At 36.9% G+C, this 23,769-nt stretch overlaps 1 protein-coding gene across 1 annotated transcript in view; it reads right to left on the minus strand.

The window, feature by feature from the left end:
* ADGRG2 (adhesion G protein-coupled receptor G2) overlaps positions 1 to 23,769 on the minus strand; it is a 109,467-nt gene that overhangs the window by 23,536 nt on the left and 62,162 nt on the right. The window contains exons 4-14 of the mRNA XM_080910345.1: positions 23,733 to 23,768; positions 21,793 to 21,840; positions 19,456 to 19,494; positions 17,521 to 17,562; positions 15,320 to 15,373; positions 12,272 to 12,327; positions 11,448 to 11,503; positions 9,625 to 9,664; positions 9,120 to 9,157; positions 7,365 to 7,459; positions 6,505 to 6,571 (exon numbers count right to left, since the gene is read on the minus strand). Coding sequence (XP_080766471.1) covers positions 6,505 to 6,571; positions 7,365 to 7,459; positions 9,120 to 9,157; positions 9,625 to 9,664; positions 11,448 to 11,503; positions 12,272 to 12,327; positions 15,320 to 15,373; positions 17,521 to 17,562; positions 19,456 to 19,494; positions 21,793 to 21,840; positions 23,733 to 23,768 — 571 coding nt within the window. The remainder of the gene's footprint in view (positions 1 to 6,504; positions 6,572 to 7,364; positions 7,460 to 9,119; positions 9,158 to 9,624; positions 9,665 to 11,447; positions 11,504 to 12,271; positions 12,328 to 15,319; positions 15,374 to 17,520; positions 17,563 to 19,455; positions 19,495 to 21,792; positions 21,841 to 23,732; position 23,769) is intronic.

A 23,769-nucleotide genomic window follows, 5' to 3' on the forward strand; every position in this document is an offset into this window, starting at 1 on the left:
GACTACATAGTAACTGTAAAATTAGTGAGTTAAGACACAAGACCCTGTCTCAGAAGGCGCAAGAGAGTGAGACAGAGACAGAGAGACAAAGACATAGACATAGAGACAAAGAGAGTCCTCTGGATAATTTACTCCATGCCAGTGAGATACTATTCTTTACATCCTATACTATAAGCAACACATATGGCCAGGCTGTGACAAAGGTGCTTTGAAAATGTACATGAGATTATCTTCAGAATACATGGAGCCTGCAGAAGCCAGACACCCTCTCAGGCTCCCACTATAAGGCTCAGCAATAAAGAGGCTGCCTTGGATTCCTGTTGCTCGTTCTAGTCCCAGCCCTCTAACCACTTAGTGAAGCACCCAAGTAAACAAAAGAGCAGTCAAGGGTGAGGTAACTCTTCCATGCTAGTGCCTAGATGTCTCTCCTGTACAGCTGGTCTGCAATTTCTGAGCTTTAGCACAGGTATCTTTTGAATGTTCTTCTTGGCAGAGGTGCAGCCTATATGAAGTTGAGGGTATTTACCTTGCATTTTAGCACTCGATGAATGCCATACACACACAGACACACACATATATACACACACACACAAGTGAGTCATCACCACCTAAGTCTAAACACAGAGTGTTCCAGAAGGGTACTCTGATCATCAACATGTTTTCAAAGTGCCCCAATGTGTTTCTACTAATCTTACGAATCAATGTATTTGAAAGACCAAATGATCACACAGTTTTAGCTCAGTAGTTCCCACACTTGGCTTCACAACCTGACAGCACAGCTAAAAGCCCTAGAACAAAAGGAAGCAGATATACCCAAAAAGAGTAGACAGCAAGAAATAATCAAAATTAGGGCAGAAATAGACCAAATAGAATCAAAAAGAACCATTGAAAAAATCAACAAAACCAAGAGTAGGTTCTTTGAGAAAATCAACAAGATTGATAAACCCCTAGCCAGACTAACTAGAGGGCAAAGAGAGAGTATACAAATTAACAAAATCAGAAAGGAAAGTGGGGACATAACAACTGAAACTGAGGAAATTCAAGAAATCATCAGATCCTACTACAAAAACATATACTCCACAAAATTGGAAAATCTGGAGGAAATGGACAAATTCCTAGACAGATACAAGATCCCAAAGTTAAACGAGGACCAAGTAAACCATCGAAATAACCCTATAACACCTAAAGAAATAGAAGAAGTCATCAAAAGTCTTCCAACCAAAAAAAGTCCAGGTCCAGACGGGTTCAGTGCAGAATTTTATCAGACATTTAATGGGGATATAACACCAATACTCTCCAAACTATTCCAAAAGATAGAATCAGATGGAATACTACCTAACTCATTTTTTGAGGCTACAATAACCCTCGTACCTAAACCACACAAAGACCATACAAGGAAAGAGAACTTCAGACCCATCTCACTTATGAACATTGATGCAAAAATACTCAACAAAATCCTTGCAAACCGAATCCAAGAACACACCAAAAAGATCATTCATCATGACCAAGTAGGCTTCATCCCTGGGATGCAGGGATGGTTTAATATAAGGAAATCCATCAATGTAATCCACCATATAAACAAACTCAAAGATCAAAATCACATGGTCATCTCACTAGATGCTGAGAAAGCATTTGACAAAATCCAATACCCCTTCATGTTAAAAGTCCTGGAAAGAACAGGAATCCAAGGTCCATACTTAAACATAATAAAAGCAATATACAGCAAACCAACAGCCAACATCAAACTTAATGGCGAGAAACTTGAAGCAATCCCACTAAAATCAGGGACTCGACAAGGCTGCCCACTCTCCCCCTACCTATTCAACATAGTACTGGAAGTCCTGGCTGGAGCAATTAGACAGCAAAAGGAGATCAAGGGGATACAAATTGGAAAGGAAGAGATAAAAACATCACTCTTTGCCGATGACATGATAGTGTACTTGAGTGACCCCAAAAATTCCACCAGAGAACTCCTACAGCTGATAAACAAGTTCAGCAAAGTGGCTGGATACAAAATTAACTCAAACAAATCAGTAGCCTTCCTATACTCAAAGGACAAACATGTGGAGAAAGAAATTAGGGAAAAGGTACCCTTCACAATCGTCACAAAAACTATGAAATACCTTGGTGTGACTCTAACAAAGCAAGTGAAGGACCTGTATGACAAGAACTTCAAACCTCTAAAGAAAGAAATTGAGGAGGATCTCAGAAAATGGAAAGATCTCCCATGCTCATGGATTGGAAAGGTCAACATCTTAAAAATGGCCATCCTACAAAAAGCAATCTACAGATTCAATGCAATCCCCATCAAAATTCCAACCCAGTTCTTCAAGGAATTGGAAAGATCAATGTGCAATTTCATCTGGAATACCAAAAGACCTAGAATATCGAAATCCATCCTCAACAACAAAAAAACATCTGCGGGAATCACTATCCCTGACCTCAAGCTATATTACAAGGCAATTGTGCTGAAAACTGCATGGTACTGGTACAGAAATAGGCATGTGGATCAATGGAATAGAATAGAAGATCCAGAAATGAGCCCTCATGTATATGGTCACCTGATTTTTGACAAAGGAGCAGTAAACATTCAATGGAAAAAGGACAGCCTATTCAACAAATGGTGCTGGTCCAACTGGCACTCAGCATGCAAAAGAATGAAAATAGACCCTTTCTTATCTCCTTGTACAAAGCTCAAGTGTAAGTGGATCAAAGATCTCCACATTAAACCAGATACACTGAAACTATTAGATGAGAAAGTAGGGAAAACCTTAGAACACATAGGCACAGGAGAAAATTTCCTGAACAAAACACCAATGGCTCAAGCTCTAAGGTCAAAGATTAACAAATGGGACTTAATAAGATTGCAAAGTTTCTGTAAGGCTAAAGACATTGTCAAGAAAACAAAATGGCAACCAACAGAATGGGAAAAGATCTTTACCAACAACACATCAGATAGAGGCCTAATATCCAAGGTATACAAGGAACTCAAAAAGCTAGACACCAGAGAATCAAATAACCCTATTAAAAAATGGGGTACAGAGCTTAACAAAACGTTCTCAGTTGAGGAACACCGAATGGCAGTGAAACATCTGAGGAAGTGCTGGACATCCTGAGATTCCACCTCACACCAGTCAGATTGGCCAAGATCCAAAACTCAGATGACAGCAGATGCTGGCGAGGCTGCAGAGAAAGAAGAACACTTCTCCACTGTTGGTGGGGTTGCAAACTGATACAACCACTCTGGAAATCAGTCTGGCGATACCTCAGAAAATTGGATATAGTACTACCTGAAGACCCAGCTATTCCACTTCTGGGCATATACCCCAGAGACACTTTAATACACAACAAAGATATATGCACCACAATGTTCATAGCAGCTCTATTTATAATAGCCAGAAGGTGGAAAGAACCCAGATGTCCTTCAGAAGATGAATGGATACAAAAATTGTGGTACATTTACACAATGGAATACTACTCAGCCACCAGAAACAATGACTTAACCAAATTCTTAAGAAAATGGATGCATCTAGAGAAGATCATCCTGAGTGAGATAACCCAGTCACAAAAGAACAGACATAATATGCAGTCACTGATATTGGGATGCTAACCCCAGAGGCTTGCACTCCCCCAGAAACAACTCACAGAGTGTATGAAGTCCAAGAAATAAAGAAAACAAAACAAAAAATATTTACAAAACAAGAAGACTTTGACTATTTCCATGTTGCGTTTTGTTTTGCATGTACTTTATGCTCATTGTAACTATTAGGTTTTCAATGCATACTGTCAAGCCCTTGAAAAAATCAAGTACTGACTAAAAAATATATTCACATAGTTTTATGTAAAAATTATTTTAAAATCTGAAAAAAAGTACTAAAAAAATGTATAATTTTAAGCAAAAATGTTTAAAATCTGTACATTTATCTTTGTTTTGTAAAATAAAGTTGTTTAAAAAAAAACAAGCTAAAAAAAAAAAAGAATCATCTCACTCAAGGGTTCGTAAAAACTCAGAAGTATGTGCTATGCCAGACTAATCACTGAAGGTAGAAGGTGAGAACTATTATTATTATTATTATTATTATTATTATTATTATTATTATTATTATTATTATTATTATTCCCTCAGTTATTGAGGCATAAGGCAATGGTTGCAAATCATTGCATTTCTCTATTACCTGTAACCTTCCTCTTCAAAGCAGGGTTAAAAAACTAAATGAGGTAGTACATACTTCTACTCCCAGCGCTGGGGAGACAAAGGCAGTTCTCTGTGAGTTTGAGGCCAGCCTCATCTACAGAACTAGTTCCTGAACAGTCAGAGTTACATGATGAGATCTTGTCTTGAAAAACAAAAACAAACCATCTATATCAAACTGGGCATCCAGGGACTAGCAACACTGGCCTTCTCCTGGACTTTGCTAGAAATGTGGAATCTCAGGCTCTCCCCTAGACTTACTGGGCCACAATATATATTTTGAAAGTGTGCAGGGGTGGATTCATTCAGGGATAGTTGAGACTGATTACATTTACTTTCTAATTTATAAATTTACAGAGACTAATTCATTCCACCATTTCATCTAAAACTTTGAAGGTAGAAAATTACCTGCTCCAGAATAAACATGGATGTGTATAGCTAGAGAATGACATGATATACATACACGTGTGTGTGTGTATGTGTGTGTGTGTGTGTGTGTGTGTGTGTGTGTGTGTGTAGCCATAAATGTATAGCCAGGCATGAATCTAATTCTGCCCTGCTTTCTATGACATGCTTCTTGCTAATAGCTCTCTGAATGGACAGCCATTAGAGGGTACAGGTGCTGCCTGAAGCGTGATGGCCTTTTGCTCTGATTCTGACACCTCCAGACATAAAAATCCATAAGTAGTTCCCAACCTCTAGTTTAATGGAAGATGTTAAGTTCAATAAGGTATGTCTAGCTTAAGTTTTTATTGCAAAAAATGCTACAGATCTTTAGGGACTTTTAATTATTCCTTGAGACTGGTGTTTTAACATCTCCTAGAAACATTACCCATATCAGACAGGCTATGCTTGACCTTCTGTTCCCATATGGGAAGCTTCCCATTTTAAATTATGTATGTTTTTTCTTTTATTGAAAATAGATTTTTCAATGCAATATCTTCCAATTATAGTCATCTTTCCTTCAATTCCTCTCAGTTCTCCCTACCTCCCCTCCTATCCAGATCCATACTTTTCTCCAGACATCTAAAGTACAATAATAAAATAAAACAAAACAAAAAGAAACAAATTAGAACAGGACAAAGCAATCAGAAGGAAAAAAAAAACAAAGAAAAGGTATGAGAAACACACACTTTTGCACACATAGAAATCTTACAAAAACACAAATCCAGAAGTCATGATGTGTATACAAAGGATCTGTATGTTTTTTTTTAATGCTCTGACTATTGGTTGGCTTTGGTTTTGGTTCCTTTTTTTTTTTTTTTTTTTAAGGAGGATGGAGATTAACGCAGTACTGTGGTGGGTCAGCCACAGGTAGCTGTGTGAACATTTTCATTGCCTTGTTCATTTTGTCTATGTGACTTTCACAGACTCCACATCTTTCCAGGTCTCCTTCCAAAAAGAAATGATTTTATGGAAGAGATTCTCTCTCCCTCCCTATCTCCCCCTCTCTGTCTTTCCCTTTTTGGGCTTTTCGAAACATGGTTTCTCTGTGTAGCCCTAAAACTAGCTTTGTAGAACAGGCTGACCTCGAACTCACAGATATCCTCTTGCCTTATGCCTCCTGGGTACTGGGATTAAAAGCATGTGCCACCCCTACCCAGACTGTGATTTTCAGTTTTAATTGTTAAAACCACCCAAAGTGTCTTTGCCACCTTTACTTTGGTTTTTTTGAGACAGAGTTCTACTCTATGCAGCCCAGGCTGAAATTCAAACACACTATGTAGTTCAGACTAGCCTAGCTCTCAAGGTGATCCTCCTGTGTCAGCCTTTTGAGAGAAGGTCTTTAAAACACGAAATACACAGAGTATGTCTCAGATCATTTCACCCCAGATCTCTGAGGGCAGTGATTATGAATCAGTGTTTCTAAAAACTAAAATTTGAGCTAATTTGTGGCTTTTAGAAAGGCAGCAAAACAACAGACTCCCACATGCCCTTTGTTCAGCATCCAGTGTCCACTGTGACATCCACAATGAGACCCAAATGCCTATCTGCATTTAACACGCCACAGAAGTATACCATAGCCCATGCTCAAAATTTGCAAGGTCACCCAGTGATTCCAGTGTGTAGATAAGATTCAGAAACACTGTTGAAGACAGCATTCCAAATGGAAGCTCCACAGAACAGAAAACCATTTTCTCTAAAAGTGAAAGCCTGAAAATTCTCCACTTGGAAAATTCTGACTATCCTTAGATAGCATGGTGATTAAGTGTTATAAGTATATATCATTTTATTTCCACATTGATTGATTTGTTTTTTTGGTATTTACTTATTCATTTATTTATGAGAAGCTCAGCAAATCTGCTACATACCACTGTAGTTTTTCTAACTCTTCCGGTGAGGAAGGGCAGGGAGTCCTGGGGGAATAGCAGCACTGTTCTAAAGGAGACAAAAAGAAAAAAAAGAGAAAATGCATGGTCAAGAATAAAGAAAAAAAAGCCCAGATTAATATATTATGGCCCTGCTGACAGGCTGTGATTTTAAAGAGCAATTGTCTAGAATCAGTAGCAAAATTTATTGACTGTGTTTCATATTGACACACACACATATATTATATATAATTTGTTAAATTATTTATTGAGTGACTAATGTTCTTTTCTGTTTGGTTATGTGCTTGCAAGATCAATCTCTCTTTAGAAACTCCAAAGAAGGATTCAGAAGTAAATGTATTCTTAAGAAAATTAGCCTAACTGAAATAGGCCAGGTATAGAAAACAAGCACCACATAATCTTACTCACTTGTAGAATCTACCAAGGTCTAACTCATAGACACAGAGAATAAAATAGGGGTTACTATATGAAACAAAAGGAGAAAACTGGAGAATTTTTGGCAAAGGATACAAAATTCAGTTAGACTTCAAGAGATCTATTTTGTGACATGGTGACTCTAGTTAATATATTATATACTTGAAAATTATTGAGAATAAATTTTAAGTGTTCTCATCACAAAAAGAAAAATGTAAGTATGCAAGTTAATGCACATGCTTAATACCCTGCCCTAGACATTCTACAGTGTGCAGCAAAACATCAGTGTATACATAAATACACATAGCTTACCTGTAATCAAAAATGAATCAGAAAAGGCCTAGCCACAATCCATTGAATGAATACTCTACAGAGAGCCCTCCGTTAAAATTCATGTGAACAAGAGTGCAGCCACAGAGACATCTTACCCATTGGGCGAATCTGTACACTTTTGAAAGTGACCATCATGGCACACACATTCATGGTCTCATTCAGTTTTATTGTGAATGTGCAGTTTAACGTGCTGTAACAAGAAACACAGACACCCATGATGTTAGTATGGATGTACAGTATATATTAGAAATCTGCTTAAACTTTGTAATTACTTTTGTAAACTCAAGAGCAAGGAAAGAGACACTAATAGTATTTGCTTGGTAATCTTACCCTACTAGCCTTACAAACGCCCACCTTCTAGGGTCTCATGGCTATTTGTGTTGCCAACATGACTACATCTTGAATTAACTAAAAAAAATGCCTTTGAGGGAGTTTTTTTTTTTTCCAATTGAAATAAGAAGATACACATCCAGATTTTTTGAGGTAAAAAGATCTAACTTTAATCTGGGACAGAGCTGCTGACATGGAAGAAGGAAGCTTGCTCTGTTTGCCTGCTTGCTGTCACTCCTGATAGCAAGTCCATTCCGTCGCTGGCATTAAAGCCTCATTCTTTGAGATTCTAGAGTATAATGGAGACCAGCTGAGACATCCAGCATTGTGAACTGATTAGTTGAACCACAGCCTGTAAGTTATCCTAATAAATCCCCTTGATATGTGTGTATGTATATGTACACACACACACACACACACACACACACACACACACACACACACACATATATATATATATGTTATGTTTTTCTAGAGAACCAGAGAATACATGTGGTCTGTACTTCACCCTCAAAACTTTATTCTAAGAGACATCAGGGTGACATTCACAGGTGCATCAGTCCCCATTTGGCTCCTGGTTTATTTTGCAGGCATACGACTTGGCTGCAAAGACTAGCATCTACATTTCATTTTTTTTACCACCTCTTTAAAAATATAACAAAAATAACCAAAACAAAAAAAAAAAAACAAAAAACATGGTGTCATTTCATATTCCAACATAGACACTGTTCTGTAAACTACCATCGTTCAATGTAAAGGTCTCTTAAATCCCAAATCTCCCCACAACTCAATCTAGATATAAGATGACTAATATTTTAAGCTGTTCTTTCCATTACTAATGACATGTGTGGAAAGAAATTAATGCTGTACATATTGGAGAGGGAGGGAGGGAGGGAGGGAGAGAGAGAGAGAGAGAGAGAGAGAGAGAGAGAGAGAGAGAGAGAGAGAGAGAGAGAGAGAGAGAGAGATGAAGTAGATATCAATAGTATGTGGGGATCCAATGTAAGACTTGCCATAGTTTGCATCAGTGACAAGTTGGTTAGTGAAACATGTCATTCAAACTGGCTTCAAAAACTCAGGGTTCTTGTAGCGGGTTTACCATTTTGCAAGCCAGTGACTTAGCAACCAGGGCCACTATAGGATACAACTTAAATAATTATCTATACAGCTCCCAGTGATTGCTTCTGCATATGCATTTTTATCTTTTCTTTTCCATACTGTGTTTCTGTCCCCATATCTCATTTCCCAAGCTCTTTTTTGTAGGTCTTCCTTTCTATCTGGTATTTACCTTGTCTGACCTAATGTGAGCCATTTTACAGTTAAGGTCACTGATGGTCCAAAGAACTGAAAAGAAAGATGCTAACAGAATGATTTATATTTATAAATATATATAAATGTAAAATACCATCAATACTTGTTTATGTTAGAGGAAAGCCTTTGAATTGACAATTTAACTAAGCTTTCATACTTTATTTCCACAAATGGATAAAAGATATCTATAAAAATTAAACATGGCTTACTTTTGGGCCTCTGCTGTAGCACACACTATAAAGTAAGTCTGAAATAAATAAACAAATATATATATGCACACACATTATTTTAACAGTTAGAAATGTCAGAAAAGACAATGCAAGGCTAATTGCAGAATTCCAGAATCATAAGAACCTCCAAAAATATTCTATTTACTCTCTTGAATTCTCAACAAAGCACAAAACAATTCAGGCCATACAAGCTGTTTGGAGGCCCCTGGTGTCAGAAAGCTCACTTATACACAAGATAGCTCAATCTCCCAGAGGTTTTATTTGAAGAAAGTTTTAATCTTACACAACAGCAATCCTAACATCTCACACTTCCCACCTATAGCTCATACTTCTGAGTTTTGGAACAATGAAACAGGTTCATTCACTCTTTTAGCATGGCAGATTTGGGAGAATCTGAATATGTTTCTCCCAAGAATGCAGAATCCCACACACTTCCCCTGGAGAATAATAATGATAAGCAAGGTATAGGGTATACTATGGTTACCTCACTTAAGGTCTGTAGAGTTTTGTTGAGCTCTGATCGCCTGTGAATAGAATGAGAGAAAGTAACATGAAGAAGATGTGAAATTCAAAACAAGGTAGCTTTTTAAGCAATTAGATCAGGCATGTGGCATGTACTGCTTACAGTGTTCACTCTGAAGAGACATGGGGCATAATAAGAGATTGCTCTGTGGGGAAAATAAATTATTTATAAGACAAGGAAAACTAACCGGATGGGAGATGGATCAGTCCTAGCTAAGAGCAAGATATAAATTATGGTTGAGCAATTGTTTTATTCATTAGGCTATTGCAAATCCCAAGGCAACTTCTTCTGGCAGACAGCCAAAGAAAGAGCTGGCCCAGGGCAAAGACTTCTGAGAATGGTAATCCACTTATCCTGGGCTTCTCATCCTCATCTGCCTTCAATGGACACAGCTTTCTTTATGATTCCAGCCCTGTCTTCCTCTCATCCAACATTCCCATGGGAAGTTCTCTCATTCCTTGCCTCCATTTCTGCCTCTGCAATATTTTCATTTCTTCAATTTGGCAGATGTTCACTGAAGTTGAGATGAAAGAATTTTAGCTAAAGAATTCAGTCTTCTCAAGAGAGGTGACTCTGCCTTCCAGGAGAGATCTTTTTTTTTTTGGAACCATTTCTGGTTGTCACACTGAGGAGGCTGCTGCTGGCCTCTGGTGAAGAGAGACTAGGGATGCTGCTAAATATCCTACAATGACAGGTCTCCATGACAGTGAACTATCAGTCCCAGAGGGCACCAATGCTGAGATTGAGAATGCCCTGCTCTGAGGAATGGGCAACAGTTAGTTCTAGGTGACTATAAGTAAGCTGTGGAAAAGAAGTGAATAACAGTAGTTAACTAGTCTCCCAAGCTCACATTTGCCAAACTATGCTCAAAGGATGCCTTTGTTCTGTTGGTTTCTTTGATTCTAGCCACTCCTTCTGCTCTATATTTACATCCTTAGATTGTCCTTTGGTAGCTGACTCATGAAGTTTTTCCTCTCAGAAACAGTAGAAAACCTATGGTCTACTTTGGGACATTAATAATACATCTCATTGCCTTTGGAAATTCTTGCAAGCTGACATGTAATGTACCAAGATTTCCTTTTCTGACCTTTGATTCTTTTTGGGGGGGGCAGGGTCTTTCTATGTAGTGATAGCTGTTCCAGAACTTGCCACATAGACAACGATAGTCTTAAAATCAAGAGATTTACCAGTCTCTGCCTTCCAAGTGCCGAGATTAAAGGCATGTGATACCAAGCCCAGTGTTCCCTTTGACTTAAATCATTGATGTTTTATGACAATTTAAACATATAGTAAACTGTGTCCCATCCTTTTGTGACACAATATTTTAATCAGAAAAGTTCATACTAAAAACTCATGCCATTGAGTTACCCCCACCCCCCCAAAAAAAGAATAATGGTTTAAGGCTGTTTACAATTTTGTGTTGGGCCTCTTTTTATATCTCTCCTTGGCTCCATGTGGTTTGCTGACCATAGGTTGAACACTCAAGAAGTCTGGACTTGAGCTTGTCTAACAATAATAGTGGATAATGAATTGTATTAAAATTCAAATATCAACTCAGATGAAGTTGTCGTTTAATTTCTGATCACCAGAGGGGACATCCTTGGGGGACTGTTAGTTGAAGACAGATAACCACGGTTAGTCTGCAAAGTAGACAAGAACTCATTTGCTCTGTATCCTTCATGTCTCTGTGTCACATTCTTGGTCTTCAAAAGTAAAAATAGCTCAGTGTGTATCTTTTAACAAGGTATATATGAAGTTTTAAAAACAAATGCCAGGTTACTTACTTCAGTTCACTTAGAGACAGGACTCCAGCGAAGGTGCCATTAGCTACATCTTGATTCTGTTGGAGGTGAGAACTCATTAAGAAAACAGCAAACATCATGTTTAAACACAGTCTCTGGCAAGGATTTTCATTTTTACCCACCTAAGGAATTATGCCCTAAAGATTGAATCATAACCCTAAGAGTAAAATCAATATTAGATGAGCCAATTTGGTTTTATTTATTTTTAAAGTGTCAGAGTCAGTCAGTTCTATATTTCTTCCATTCAAGGGTTTCCCCCAAACATGGCAGGTTTCAGAGTTAAGGTACATCTGTGTAAAAAGAGAAACTTGACAGTACCATTACTGTATTTCTAGCACTCAGATCATGGCCTGCCATGTAGTAGGTATTTAGAAGATAGTCAAGGAATGAAGAATCACATTTGGTCTTGATCCTCTAGGTCCCAGGAATGTAGATACCATTGTATTTGAATTGCCCAAGTGTAGAACACAATCACATCTGGAATATTCTTATTAAAATCAATACATGCATTTTTTGGAATTTCTAAAGTAATTTGGTACTTTTAACTGGTAATAGTTACAATATTACCATTCTTATTCAGCAACAAACCCAGTGAAAACTAAAATAGATCTATTAGAATAAGAATGTGAATATTATGAATTCAAGCCTCAAAGCATACAGAAAATGAAAGAGACCTATTTTACTTAAATTTGTTCATAAATCAAATATAACAAGTATCACAAATAATCTGAATCTGTGAGAAATCTTTAGATGCATGAAAAATGCACTTTGAAAGTTTGCAGTTAAAGAAAACCTTGACAGCTCACCTGGGTAATATTGTGCTCTTCATAATGTTGAAACACTATTTCGCCTCTAAAAAACACTAAAAATAAAGTTTCAGAAAGAAATTTGAGACTTGTGTTCTTACAATTTGAGGGTTAATACAACACATTATGAGGTTATTAAATTATAAACAGTTTGATCATATTCTTTGTTTTGAGTCCTACTCCTCTATTGATGGCTCTTCTTTGTTTGCCAATAGAATTTTAAGAAGATCGGAGCTAAAACTTTGATGTAGGAATTCAGTACAAGAGAATGCCACATACTGCCCAAGACGTTTTCACTTCTTCCTGCTGAAACTATTTCACTTTAGGATAATTGGGAACTATGGTTTCAGTATGATCTTTCAAATAACATCTTTCAGAGTTGGAGTTACAGTGGCATAGATGAATGGGTGAGAGATAGATAGGTAAGGAGAGAGAGGGAGGGAGGGAGGGAGGAAGGGAGAGAGAGAGAGAGAGAGAGAGAGAGAGAGAGAGAGAGAGAGAGAGAGAGAGAGAGAGAGAGAGAGAAGTTCCTTAGCAGTTAAGCAGCCTCATGAAAGTTAATAAATTGATTCTTTATCAGTTTTTAATGTTTTTGGAGATTTTCATATACTAGTATTTCATTTACATTTCATTTACATCCTCCCTCTCCTCCTAAATCTCTACCTGATCTTAAATATATGGCCTCTTATTTTTTGTTATTGTTACACACACACGCACACACACAGAGATACAGAAATTTCACATAATATAATACACCATTATACATCACACTGCAAATCTGTATAAAATTATATACTTTTAGAAAATATCAAGGAGGCTAAAGAAATGGCTCAGCAGTTAACAGCACCCGGCTGCTTTTCCAGTGTACCTGAGTTCAATTCCCAGCAACCACAAGGTGGCTCACAACCATCTGTATTAGTATCTGATTCCCTCTTCTGGTGTGCATAAAGATAAAGCACACGCGCACAAACACACACACATAATTTTTTAAAATTCAAACTTTTGAAAGCTTGTTTAGATTCACCTTTCCTCCTCCTCTTCCTCCTCCTCCTCCTCCTCCTCCTTGTCCCCCCCTCTCTCTGTGTGTGTGTGTGTGTGTGTGAGAGAGAGAGAGAGAGACAGAGAGAGAGACAGAGAGACAGAGAGACAGAGAGAAAACATGTCTCCCATACCACTCACATTCTTGTTGAGTGTGTTATGAGTTTTATAAGTGTTCAGGAATCTCAAAGGTTCTGGTTGCATGAAACAATGAAAAAGCTACCACTTTTTGACTCTCAACCTAATTCTTCCTGGCCAGAAAGCTGTCAGTTTATTCATGGGTCTTTAATGGACCCAGGCTAGAAACCTGAAAGAAGCAGAGGTTTCTAGATTTTGGCAGGATACCATGGGATTTCTGGTGCCAAAAGAGTGGGTTCCCTGATGAGGTTGTTTTCACCAGTCACTACGACAAATGGTCAATTCAGTTACTTAATTAGGGAAAACATTACTCCAACCAGCTTTCTGGCATCTGGTATTCAAGATGACCACCTAAAAACACATTTTGATTTTCAGTTATCAAATATGATTTAGACACAAAACAGAACTAGACATTAGTACCAGTCAAAAACATAGGTGACTCCGCCAAATAATGATATTATAAGGATATAGTAATGAGAAGGGTAAAAGAGGGTAGAGGAAAAGAGAAAGAAAATATAAAAGGAAGTTATACAAATATATGAAAATAAAATGCATACATGTTTTTGTGGTGGTAGGGATTGAACCCAGAGCTTTGTACAGATTAAGCAAATGTGCTACTACTAAGCCTATTTCCTCACACAGTAGGAAGTATTTGTAAAATATTATTTTTAGACTTGCTTTTTAATAATAATTGTGTATATATGCATGTGAGGGTGAATGTGAACATAGTTCCTATGGAGACCAGAAGAGGGTGTAGGATTACCCTGGAACTGGGGTTGTAAGTAGTTGTGAGCTGTCCCATAGTTGCTAGGAACCAAACTTCAGTCCTCTGCAAGAGCAATATGCTCTCTTAAACTCTGAGACATCTGCCCATCCCTGAAGTATTTAAATAAGAATTTTCTTGTTTTTTTTTTTAAATCTACCCAATTGTACTTTTACTTGAAGTGTTACCTATATTTCTTATTCAAAGTATAACACTTATAAATAGGAACAAAACATAAAGGGTAAAAAATTCCTCAAATGATTATTACTGGAATTGATAGCAAGACTTTATGTAATAAAATACAATGTTGTTTTCTTCTTCCCTCTCCCCATGATCTCCAATCCAGTTCTAATCTGCCACAGCACATTTTTCTGTTTTTCACATTTGTTTTCATTGGTCTTAATAAGGAAGAAAGCCCAGAGAGCCAAATCAATGGGAGAAAGGAGGTTGTTTCATGCCTCTGGTCCATGGCAGGAGGAAAAACTATTCCTATTTCAAAAATAGCATGTTCTTTAGAGATTTCCATTTCAATTTTAAAAACACCGTGGATGGTGTTAGAGATGGCAAAACATTACAGACAATAATGGAATCAGCATTTAACTAAGCTGGGTACATATGAAACATTCTAAAAGTCTGGTTTGATTTACTCTTAGCAAAGGACAATATTTTGTTTTTGTGTCATAACATGTAAAATCTTATGAAAAAGCTTGAGGAATTTACTTATAAAAAGTAACTTCCAAAGATCAGGAATAATTTTATTATTAACTTTATTCATGGACTAATTCTAAGGTTACTAGAGTTAGTGTAGATTTAAAACACAAGTGAAAATCCTTGTATGGAGCCCTATGCTTCATAATAAGGAAACTTATTTCTCTTCTCTGACTAGAAAATGGAAAGGTAATTTCAGCCAGGTCTAAAGTTTGCTTTTGTTTTTCTTAGGGGCTTTGTAGTAGCCTGGTTGTATGAACAGGGGACAGATCAGAAAGGCATGCACAGACACAAAAGGAGGAAAACCAAACCAAACCAAACCAAAACAAAACAAACCAATTCTTTCTGTGGAGTAAACTTATCTGGCAATGTGTAGTTGTGTAGTGCTCACTAGAACTAACCTGAGTCACTGCAAATGGAAGACAAATTGCAGATATTTCTCTGGGATTTGACTCCTGAAAGAAAAGAAACTCAGCTGTTTATATACATAAGTACTTCACTATCAAGAAAATTTGCAAATGAGGCATCAAATGCAAGCCAACAATATTAAAAAGCTGAACAGAATTGGCTGGGTACATTGCACAAAGAATAGAGGAATATGTTTTTACTTAGATGAGCAGCTATCGAATATGACTCTACTACTCACTGTCTGATCTTCCATTCTTTTCTGAAATGTCTTTGTCCCCTTCCTAACTAATCCTTCCCGTGTCTGATATAAATAGAGAACAAGGGAAACGAATCATGTATGGAAAATTTAAGTGGGCTAGTCCTGAATCATAGATCATCTTTTCCTTCCAAGGTAGAAAATTCCTAAGAAGACTCTAACGTTGGTCTAAGCTCACATAGCGTACTCAACAAATGCACATTCAAAGTAATAGTAATGGCACAATCTCACTCCATAAACAAATGGTACAAAATTCAAGCATATTTGCTGAGTACTCACTACAATTTCTGGGTCTTGAGAGGTCACACATACAGACCCTGTCCTTAAAGAACTTACACTCTGTTGGATGGTACCAGTCAGGAAATAAAAGGATTGTGTGATGGTGCTTACAATCTAGTGGATGATACTAGCAAAGAAATAAAAAGGTTCAGTGATGGATAGGACAGCAGGCCATACAAACACACAAAGGAGGAAGAGATGCATGGGATATTAAATGATCCCTGTTAAACAAAACAAAACAGATTCTATGCAGCTCTTTCTTCTTTGTAAAAGAAGTGCATCTTTTTTTAAAATTTGATAAAAGTTCAAAGTTCCATTCAATAATTGTATCTTTTTGTTGACATGTAAGAAATCCAAAGAAAATAGTAGAGTGGGAAAGGCTGATCAGGTAGTTCATAAATTAGTGAAATAAAAAGGTCATTCAAAAAATTATTATATTAAGCAACATTTAGTCTCCTTGATATGTCATCTTTGTCAGAACTATATATGTAATGTCCAAAAGGCAAGCTTATGTCCATTGGACATTATGAGTTGTTCCTGTGAGAAGGTAGTTCAGATGCAAAAGTATAATTTGACTTGTTGCACATGATCTTGTTTCTGCCAGAATGATTTATTGGCATATGAGTGCCACGTGTCAGCTAAATTTAGATTCTGTGAGCAAACTGAACTTCACACTATGCAAAATACTCTGCATCCATAATATGGCGATGTTTACAAGAGCCTTTAAACTACTGCTCGCTCGCCTGCCACGCTCGCTGCTCCCTAAGTTTCACCTACACTTCCAGTTCCAGGAAAGCTTATCTTCTGCTGCTCTTTCACAGTGAGAATTTTCTTTCCCATTTCTAGGACTATTATCTATAATTCCCACCCTTCCCTGAGTACATGGCCGAAGACGTTTCTTTAAATCCAGACTGAGAACAACTTTAGCTGAGAGTGGGCCAGATACTATATTTAGGGTTTGTGAGTTAGGTGATTGCTGCTGCAACGATTTCAATTTTAAGCAGCAGAAAAGGAGCCATAGAAAATTATTTAAACAAATAGGCAGGGCAGTGTTTCGATACATTCTATTTACAGAAACAGACAGTAAACCAGATTTTCGTATTTAAATCAATGAAAAACTATTGTTAGACATGCCTTGCGGGCCAGGGCTTGCAGTAAGTGTAACACTTCTTCATTTTAAAAAGGTTTCATCCTTTAGTTCTTTTGCTAATTACATTCCTACTCATTACTACTAGCTCTCTGTTCTCCATGTGTCTTAATCATGTTAGAAATATCTGTGGATATGGGGGTGTGGTTTTGGTGATAGGGTGCACACTTTACATGTCACAGGGCCTGTGTTCAATTGTCAGCACCTAAACAAACAAATAAACAAACAAACTGGTAGAATTCTTCTGCACACATGTTCATGTCAGTTAACTGTTTACTCTGTCTCCTCTTAGCCTAAAAGATTCTTAAGGGCAGGTGCTGGCTGACTACAAACACAGACCAAACACCTAGCACAAGTTCATGTAGCCGATAAATATATATATCTATTCATTAAGAACAGATTTTTATTTTTAAAAAGTATGAAAAAAGACAAAGAAACCATAAATACCAGTCATTTTTTTAGGTTTACTTTAGTTATAAAAAGAAAGTCTTGATATTGATAATAAGTCATACCTGATGCATTGAAGGTTTTTACTATAGTGATTTTAGTTTTTTCTGCAAAGAAGCAATTTAAATATTAGAGCAGAATTCGTTGTTTTAAAAAAACAATTTGCCATGAGTATTATTTGGTTTTGTTTGCTTTTTTTAGTGACGTGCTAAGAAAAGCACACTGTTGAGATCTTGAAGATACCATTGGTCATCTTAGCAGTAGAATGAATGGGGCTCTCATTCACAGAACACGCAGCCTTGGCCCAGGGTGGCTCTGAGAATTGGAGTCACATGTGTACCCAGTTAGATCACACCCATTACACATCCCACTGCTTGTGAAATTCTACTTTAGTTTCCAGGCACTGCTGCTAGACCCATAAATGTGAATTTACAATGCAGGTGGGTAGAACTATATTATAAACAGTGCCTTCAGATGACAGGTTATAAAGAACATGTGATTCAGAAGGAAAGTCAGTATGAATTAGGACATGCTGAATCAAAAATATTGCTACTATAATTTACAATCAAGAATCCTGCTTTCTTCTTTAAGGTTAATGCCATACTATCCTCATTGTTCTGGGGGATAAAATTGTTCTCAGGAAAGCCAAGCCCAGACAACAACTGTTGCATAAAAATCTCACAGTAGAACCAGGACTACTTAAGTTAGAGATTCACAGGCAAGTCTCAGTGTGCTCTGAAGAGCTAAGCTTTAGGATTATCTTCCAAAGATATTTGGAGACAAAGTCCCTGGCTCATTCCCCAGATCATAGAGAATCTGGTTCCGAAAGCCTTGTGTAAGGAGGATTGCCAATTATAAGAGGCTGTATTCAGGGCACACATTTTCAGAGAAAGACTAAGCTCAGAGCTTGGAGACACACTAAAGAATAATGGTATTATACAATTTCAGAAACCTTTGTATGTGTGTTACTGTTGAACTCACTTGTGTGTGTGTGATTCATGGACAATGGTTGGTAACCATTTTTGACATGGATACCATTTTTTTGCTGTCATTAACAAGCCTTTATACATTATTTTGTTTGCCTTGGTATTTTTACTTCCATATCAAGTGAAACATAAGTGTAAAATAAACTTGTATTTCTGTAGCTAATTCCATAAAAATATTCAACTTCACCAATAATAAAAAACAAAATAACCTAAAACAAAAAAATAAAAGATTTAATACTATATAATGCAGTCTCAGCAAAGGTACAGTGAGCAAAAATGTTATTCCTATCCACTGTTGGCAAAATGTTGTGGGGTACAATTTTTCTAGAAGGTAATTAGGCAATAGTTCTCAAGGGCCTTAACATATTCATACTGCTGACCCATTATGTCCAGCCTTGGAACATATTCTGTAGAAATCAGGGATGAAGTTCATTGCAACAATTTCTATGAAAAAGTATAAACATTTTTAATGTTTAACATATGGCACACAATATCAAGTCATTAATAGCAAGAGACAATGCAGAGAGTACTTACAAGTTAAATTAAAAGAGAAACATAGAATCTGTATAAATTGTGATGATTTTGCAAAAGCCATATATATAGAATAAGTGTATATGTATATATATATAGATAGATATAGATGATCACAAATAAAATTATACCAAATTGCTAACAATAAGAGTTTTAGTAAAGTAACACTAAAGATTAACTATTCTTCTTTATATTTCTCTATATTCTCAATTTATGAGCTAATCTGTATTGCTATAATATTCAAAGCATAGCAAATGTTATCTTTAAGTAGAGTGCTATGGCTGTACTAGGAAGTTTAGGAGTGTAGTGACAACAGAATGGTAGCTCAATGAGAGTCAACGAGCAGCAAAGGTTGAACACCTCTGGAATAAACAAAAGAACAACAGAAATTCATTCCTTTGCTAATGCATTACACCCTACCTATGAAGCCCTCAAGAAGTCGCAGAAGTCAAGCTATGACATTCAGAAATAATTTGAAAGTACCTGTTTTGTTTAAAGTCGACAATACTTCTGAAGCAGCATCTGAAATTGATAATGAACAGTGTAATGACTGGTTTGGTTAAGAAATGTGACTCTTCCAAGATTCCTTAAACACTTCAATTTCCCCTAACTGTAGAGTTTAGAGTTCTGCAAAATCTAACAGGTACTAACCGATGCATCACCCACATTCTTTATTATTCAGCCCCAAGATGAATTTGAGTATACATTCATTCTTTCAAAATGTGATTTTCTGAATGCCTATTATGTGTGAAACATATAACACCAATATTTATTACACCTAACATTTATGTTATTTACTATTTTTTTCCATTGAAGAAAAGGGGATGGAAAGATTGTAAGAGTCAGAGGTTGGGGAAGACAGGAGTGAACCAGTATCTTCTGAGATGACAGGACACCTGCACTAGGAACTCACAACAGCTGTGGTTGCCTGCACGAGATTGGCCCAGTTAACATTCTAGTATGAAATGAGGAAAGGTTCATGAGCTCCTCCTACCCCTGAGAAGCTATGGACAGCTGATGCTTCTGGGGAGAAGAGTCAACATTCTTTAATGGCTGGCCACCCTTCAGCAGATGGGTCCATCATCAAGAGTATATGGGTAGTATAATTGGAGCGGTTGGGTTATTAGCTTTGTTAAAAAGAGGACACGAAGTTGGGGTGGGAGGGAGGCAAAGGTGGACATAAAAGGAGTTAGCAAGAAGGATGGAGGATGGACCAAAACATTGTGTAACATTCTTCCAAAATTCATAAAGCCAGCCAGGCAGTGTAGTGCACGCCTTTAATCCCAGCACTCGGGAGGCAGAGGCAGATGTATCTTTGTGAATTTGAGGCCAACCTGGTCTACGAATTGAAGTCCACAGAGGAACCCTGTTTCAAAACAACAACAACAACAACAACGTTACAAAAGAAAAAATGTCCTTTTCTCTCTATGCTAATGAGAATTCGTCATGAATATGAAATTCACAACAACTTTAATAGCCCTGGGGATTCTTTAGCAAAGTTAACATTATTAATGCCCCATTTTAATCAAATAATGCTGGTTTAAGCATTATCAATTTAGAAAATTTTTGTTTCAATCCTATTTGATATAAAATCTCATTAAGATTGGTCCTACTGGTATTTCTTCAAATGAACGAGTTCTAGAATATATTATTAGAGATGAAATTTTTAGGGAAAATGGTATAATGTAGAGAAAGTGGCACATGCCCGTAATCTTAACCACAGGGAGGCCAAAGTTCAAAGAATTGTGAATTTGAGGCCAGTCTAGGCTACATAGTGAGGCCTTATCTAAAAAAAAAAAAAAAAAAAAAAAAAAAAAAAAAACAATTACCTAAATAAATACAACACATTGTCATGCTTAAAATGCACCCAAATGTATCCCACACAATACACAACAGAATTAAAATATCACTGCTGCCATAGCTAAATAGAAAATAATGTTTTCAATGTATAAAGTAATTACACACAAAATGACGACTGTTGGTTCTCTCCAGCAGATCAATTATGAATTTATTCAGTTCTGATCAGTATAAGATACATCTATGATTATTTAACTCCTCAACCACCAGCCACACCGTGGGATTTTATTTTAACCAAGAGATTCTGAGAAGTGATGAAGCTTGATTAAAAGAAGATAAAAAAAACTGGTTCTCCTCGAAGGAGAAAGAACAGAATGTACTGCCCCACCCACCTCCCTGGGATACTGTGGAGTTCTTTGTCCTTTTTTCTAACATGATGAGAAGCCAGGTTTTTTCCCCATTTCATGCTATTTAAAAACTGATAAAAATCACCCATAAAGAGACTGTCTTTGGACACCCTGTACCTCCAAATTCGCGCTGAGTCATATTGAAGGCACTAGACGTGCTTCCCACAGTTAAATAATCTGTCATGTCAAGTTTGCTGGCGAGGTGTTAGAGAACAGTGAAATGGAGTACTTTAAAGTGTGATTGGCGTTTCCAGTATTTTCTGAAATATTTGTGGTAGAGTGAATTTTTTTTCTTCTATGATCACAGAAACCATATGAATTAACCTGAATGGTTATTCTTAGGTTTTAAGTTGTGGAGTGTTGGACTATAACGGAATCACCCAGTGTATCCAGCTACAATTTAGAGATAGAAATCTTCATTACAGTGACTCACTATACTTCTATTCTTATGAGGGTTATACATTTTCATTTGCTTCAGAAACATTCTTACCATTGAGGCTTGTGGTTTCTACCTCGTTTTCCCCCAAGGTGAAGAAAACAAAGGTATAATTAAAAGAGAAACTTTAAGAGAAACAAATTGGACTACATCTAGGTTTAAATATTTTTAAAATCTTGCCTGGTGTACCATTGGAGTAGGGGACAAGACTGACAAGAGATGATTCAGCTGCAGAAAGAGAGGAAGAAAGGGAGGGAGAGAGGAAAGGAAGGAGGAAGGGAGAGAAGGGGAGAGGGAAAGAGAGGGAGAGAGGGAGAAGGAGAGTAAATACTTTGAAACAATTATATTTCTTTAGAGCCAAGGACTCAACATATAGCCCTGGCTTGAAACAATTATTTATGAAATTTTAAGAAGGCAGAACTCCTGAGATACAATTATAAAAATTAGAAAAAGTGCTATGAGACCCAAATAATCAGAGTCTGCTGCACCTGTAGAATATCATGGAAATAAGTTAGAAACCATATTTTTTCAAGCCAGAGAGTTTTAGAAAACACTTAAAATCACTCATTGAACTGTAGCCATCGATATATTAATATAATGACTCCATTGTGTTGTAACAATGCCTGCCAAATGCCAATTATTCCCATGACAAATTTAAGAATTATATATATTTCTGCATATAATATATTCATATAATATTTACACAATATATTACATATACATATAAATTTAGAGTATATAGTATACATCACACACACACACACACACACACACACACACACACACACACACACACATATATATTATACCATTCAATATTATATATCATTGGTACCTAACCCACTTCTTGGTAGCCTGTTTTAAAATATAGCTGCTATTAAGACAGTCAATCAAGTTACAGATTCTTGTATAATGACTCCACTTCTCCTAGGAAGTCAATCTACTGGATGCATTTTACATGTTTAAATATTTAAAAAATTTAGTGGTTTGATCTCTACCTAAACACTTGAGAAATCACAAACACTTCACAGCAGAAATCTTAAGAGTCTTAGAGTACAGAGGTTGATTTTTCAGCTGGTATGCACAAAATCTGGGTGTGTCAAAGCACATGTCTGGCCTTTTTTAGACTGCTCATGGGTTAGCTAAGCACACACACACACACACAAACACACACACACACACACAAACAAACACACACACACACACAAACACACACACACACAAACAAACACACACACACACACACACACACAAACCCTGTCTGTCCCACATTATTATTTTCAAATTTTGTCATTTCATTTACTATATTTATTCTTTTAAACAGTTGCCAAGATTTTTTGGGGGTAGGGAGGAATAAGACTGGTCCTAAGCAATTCAAGTCAAAGTGCGCTTATGGGATGAGGCCAAATGACTGGCTACACAGCCAGTTTTAAATGAATGACTATTAATTCCTTTGGATGTAGATGAATGGTGACACAATTGAAAGAAGAGGTCTGTGGGCAGGGCTGTCTTCCTCCCTTAATACTACACTGGGTCCAGCCATGTGGGTTGAGCAGCCTTATCCCCAGAGTACCCAGAAGCCAGGTTATGACAAGAACTCCAAAAACACTTTTCTCCATTCTTTAAAAGCAGGAGTCTGCAGACTTTACTATGATTATGGTTGGCAAAAGCTATTCTACTAGAGTAGTGGTCCTCAAACTTCTAATGCAGTGACCCTTTAGCACCGTTCCTCATGTTGTGGTGACCCCCAATTTTAAAATGATTTCATTTCTACTGCATAACTGTAATTGTGCTACTGTTAGAAATCGTAAGGTAATTTATTTTTCTGATGGTCATGCCAATGACAATCATTTATTTATCCTATAGCAGTAAAATGTGGTCTCTTATTTCATCTTCAAATAGCCCATGAAGCAGATACTATTGTTCTCAGTTTAGGGGAAGAAACTGAGGCACAGAAAAGTTAAGAAATATTTTTGTAAGTGTATGTTTAATGACAATTGACTTAACTAAGCTTCTAAGCAGAAAGTAGTTTTGCCATATCTGACCCTATGTCATAAGGCACAGAGAACTTCAGAAAGTCACTGTCTTGTGATTCCCCCAAATCATAAAATAACTCTTACCAGATGGTGATAACAAACTGGAATTACCAGCGTTCTC

The sequence above is a fragment of the Micromys minutus genome (genome assembly GCF_963924665.1).
Source record: "Micromys minutus genome assembly, chromosome: X".
Taxonomy (NCBI): Eukaryota; Metazoa; Chordata; class Mammalia; order Rodentia; family Muridae; genus Micromys; species Micromys minutus.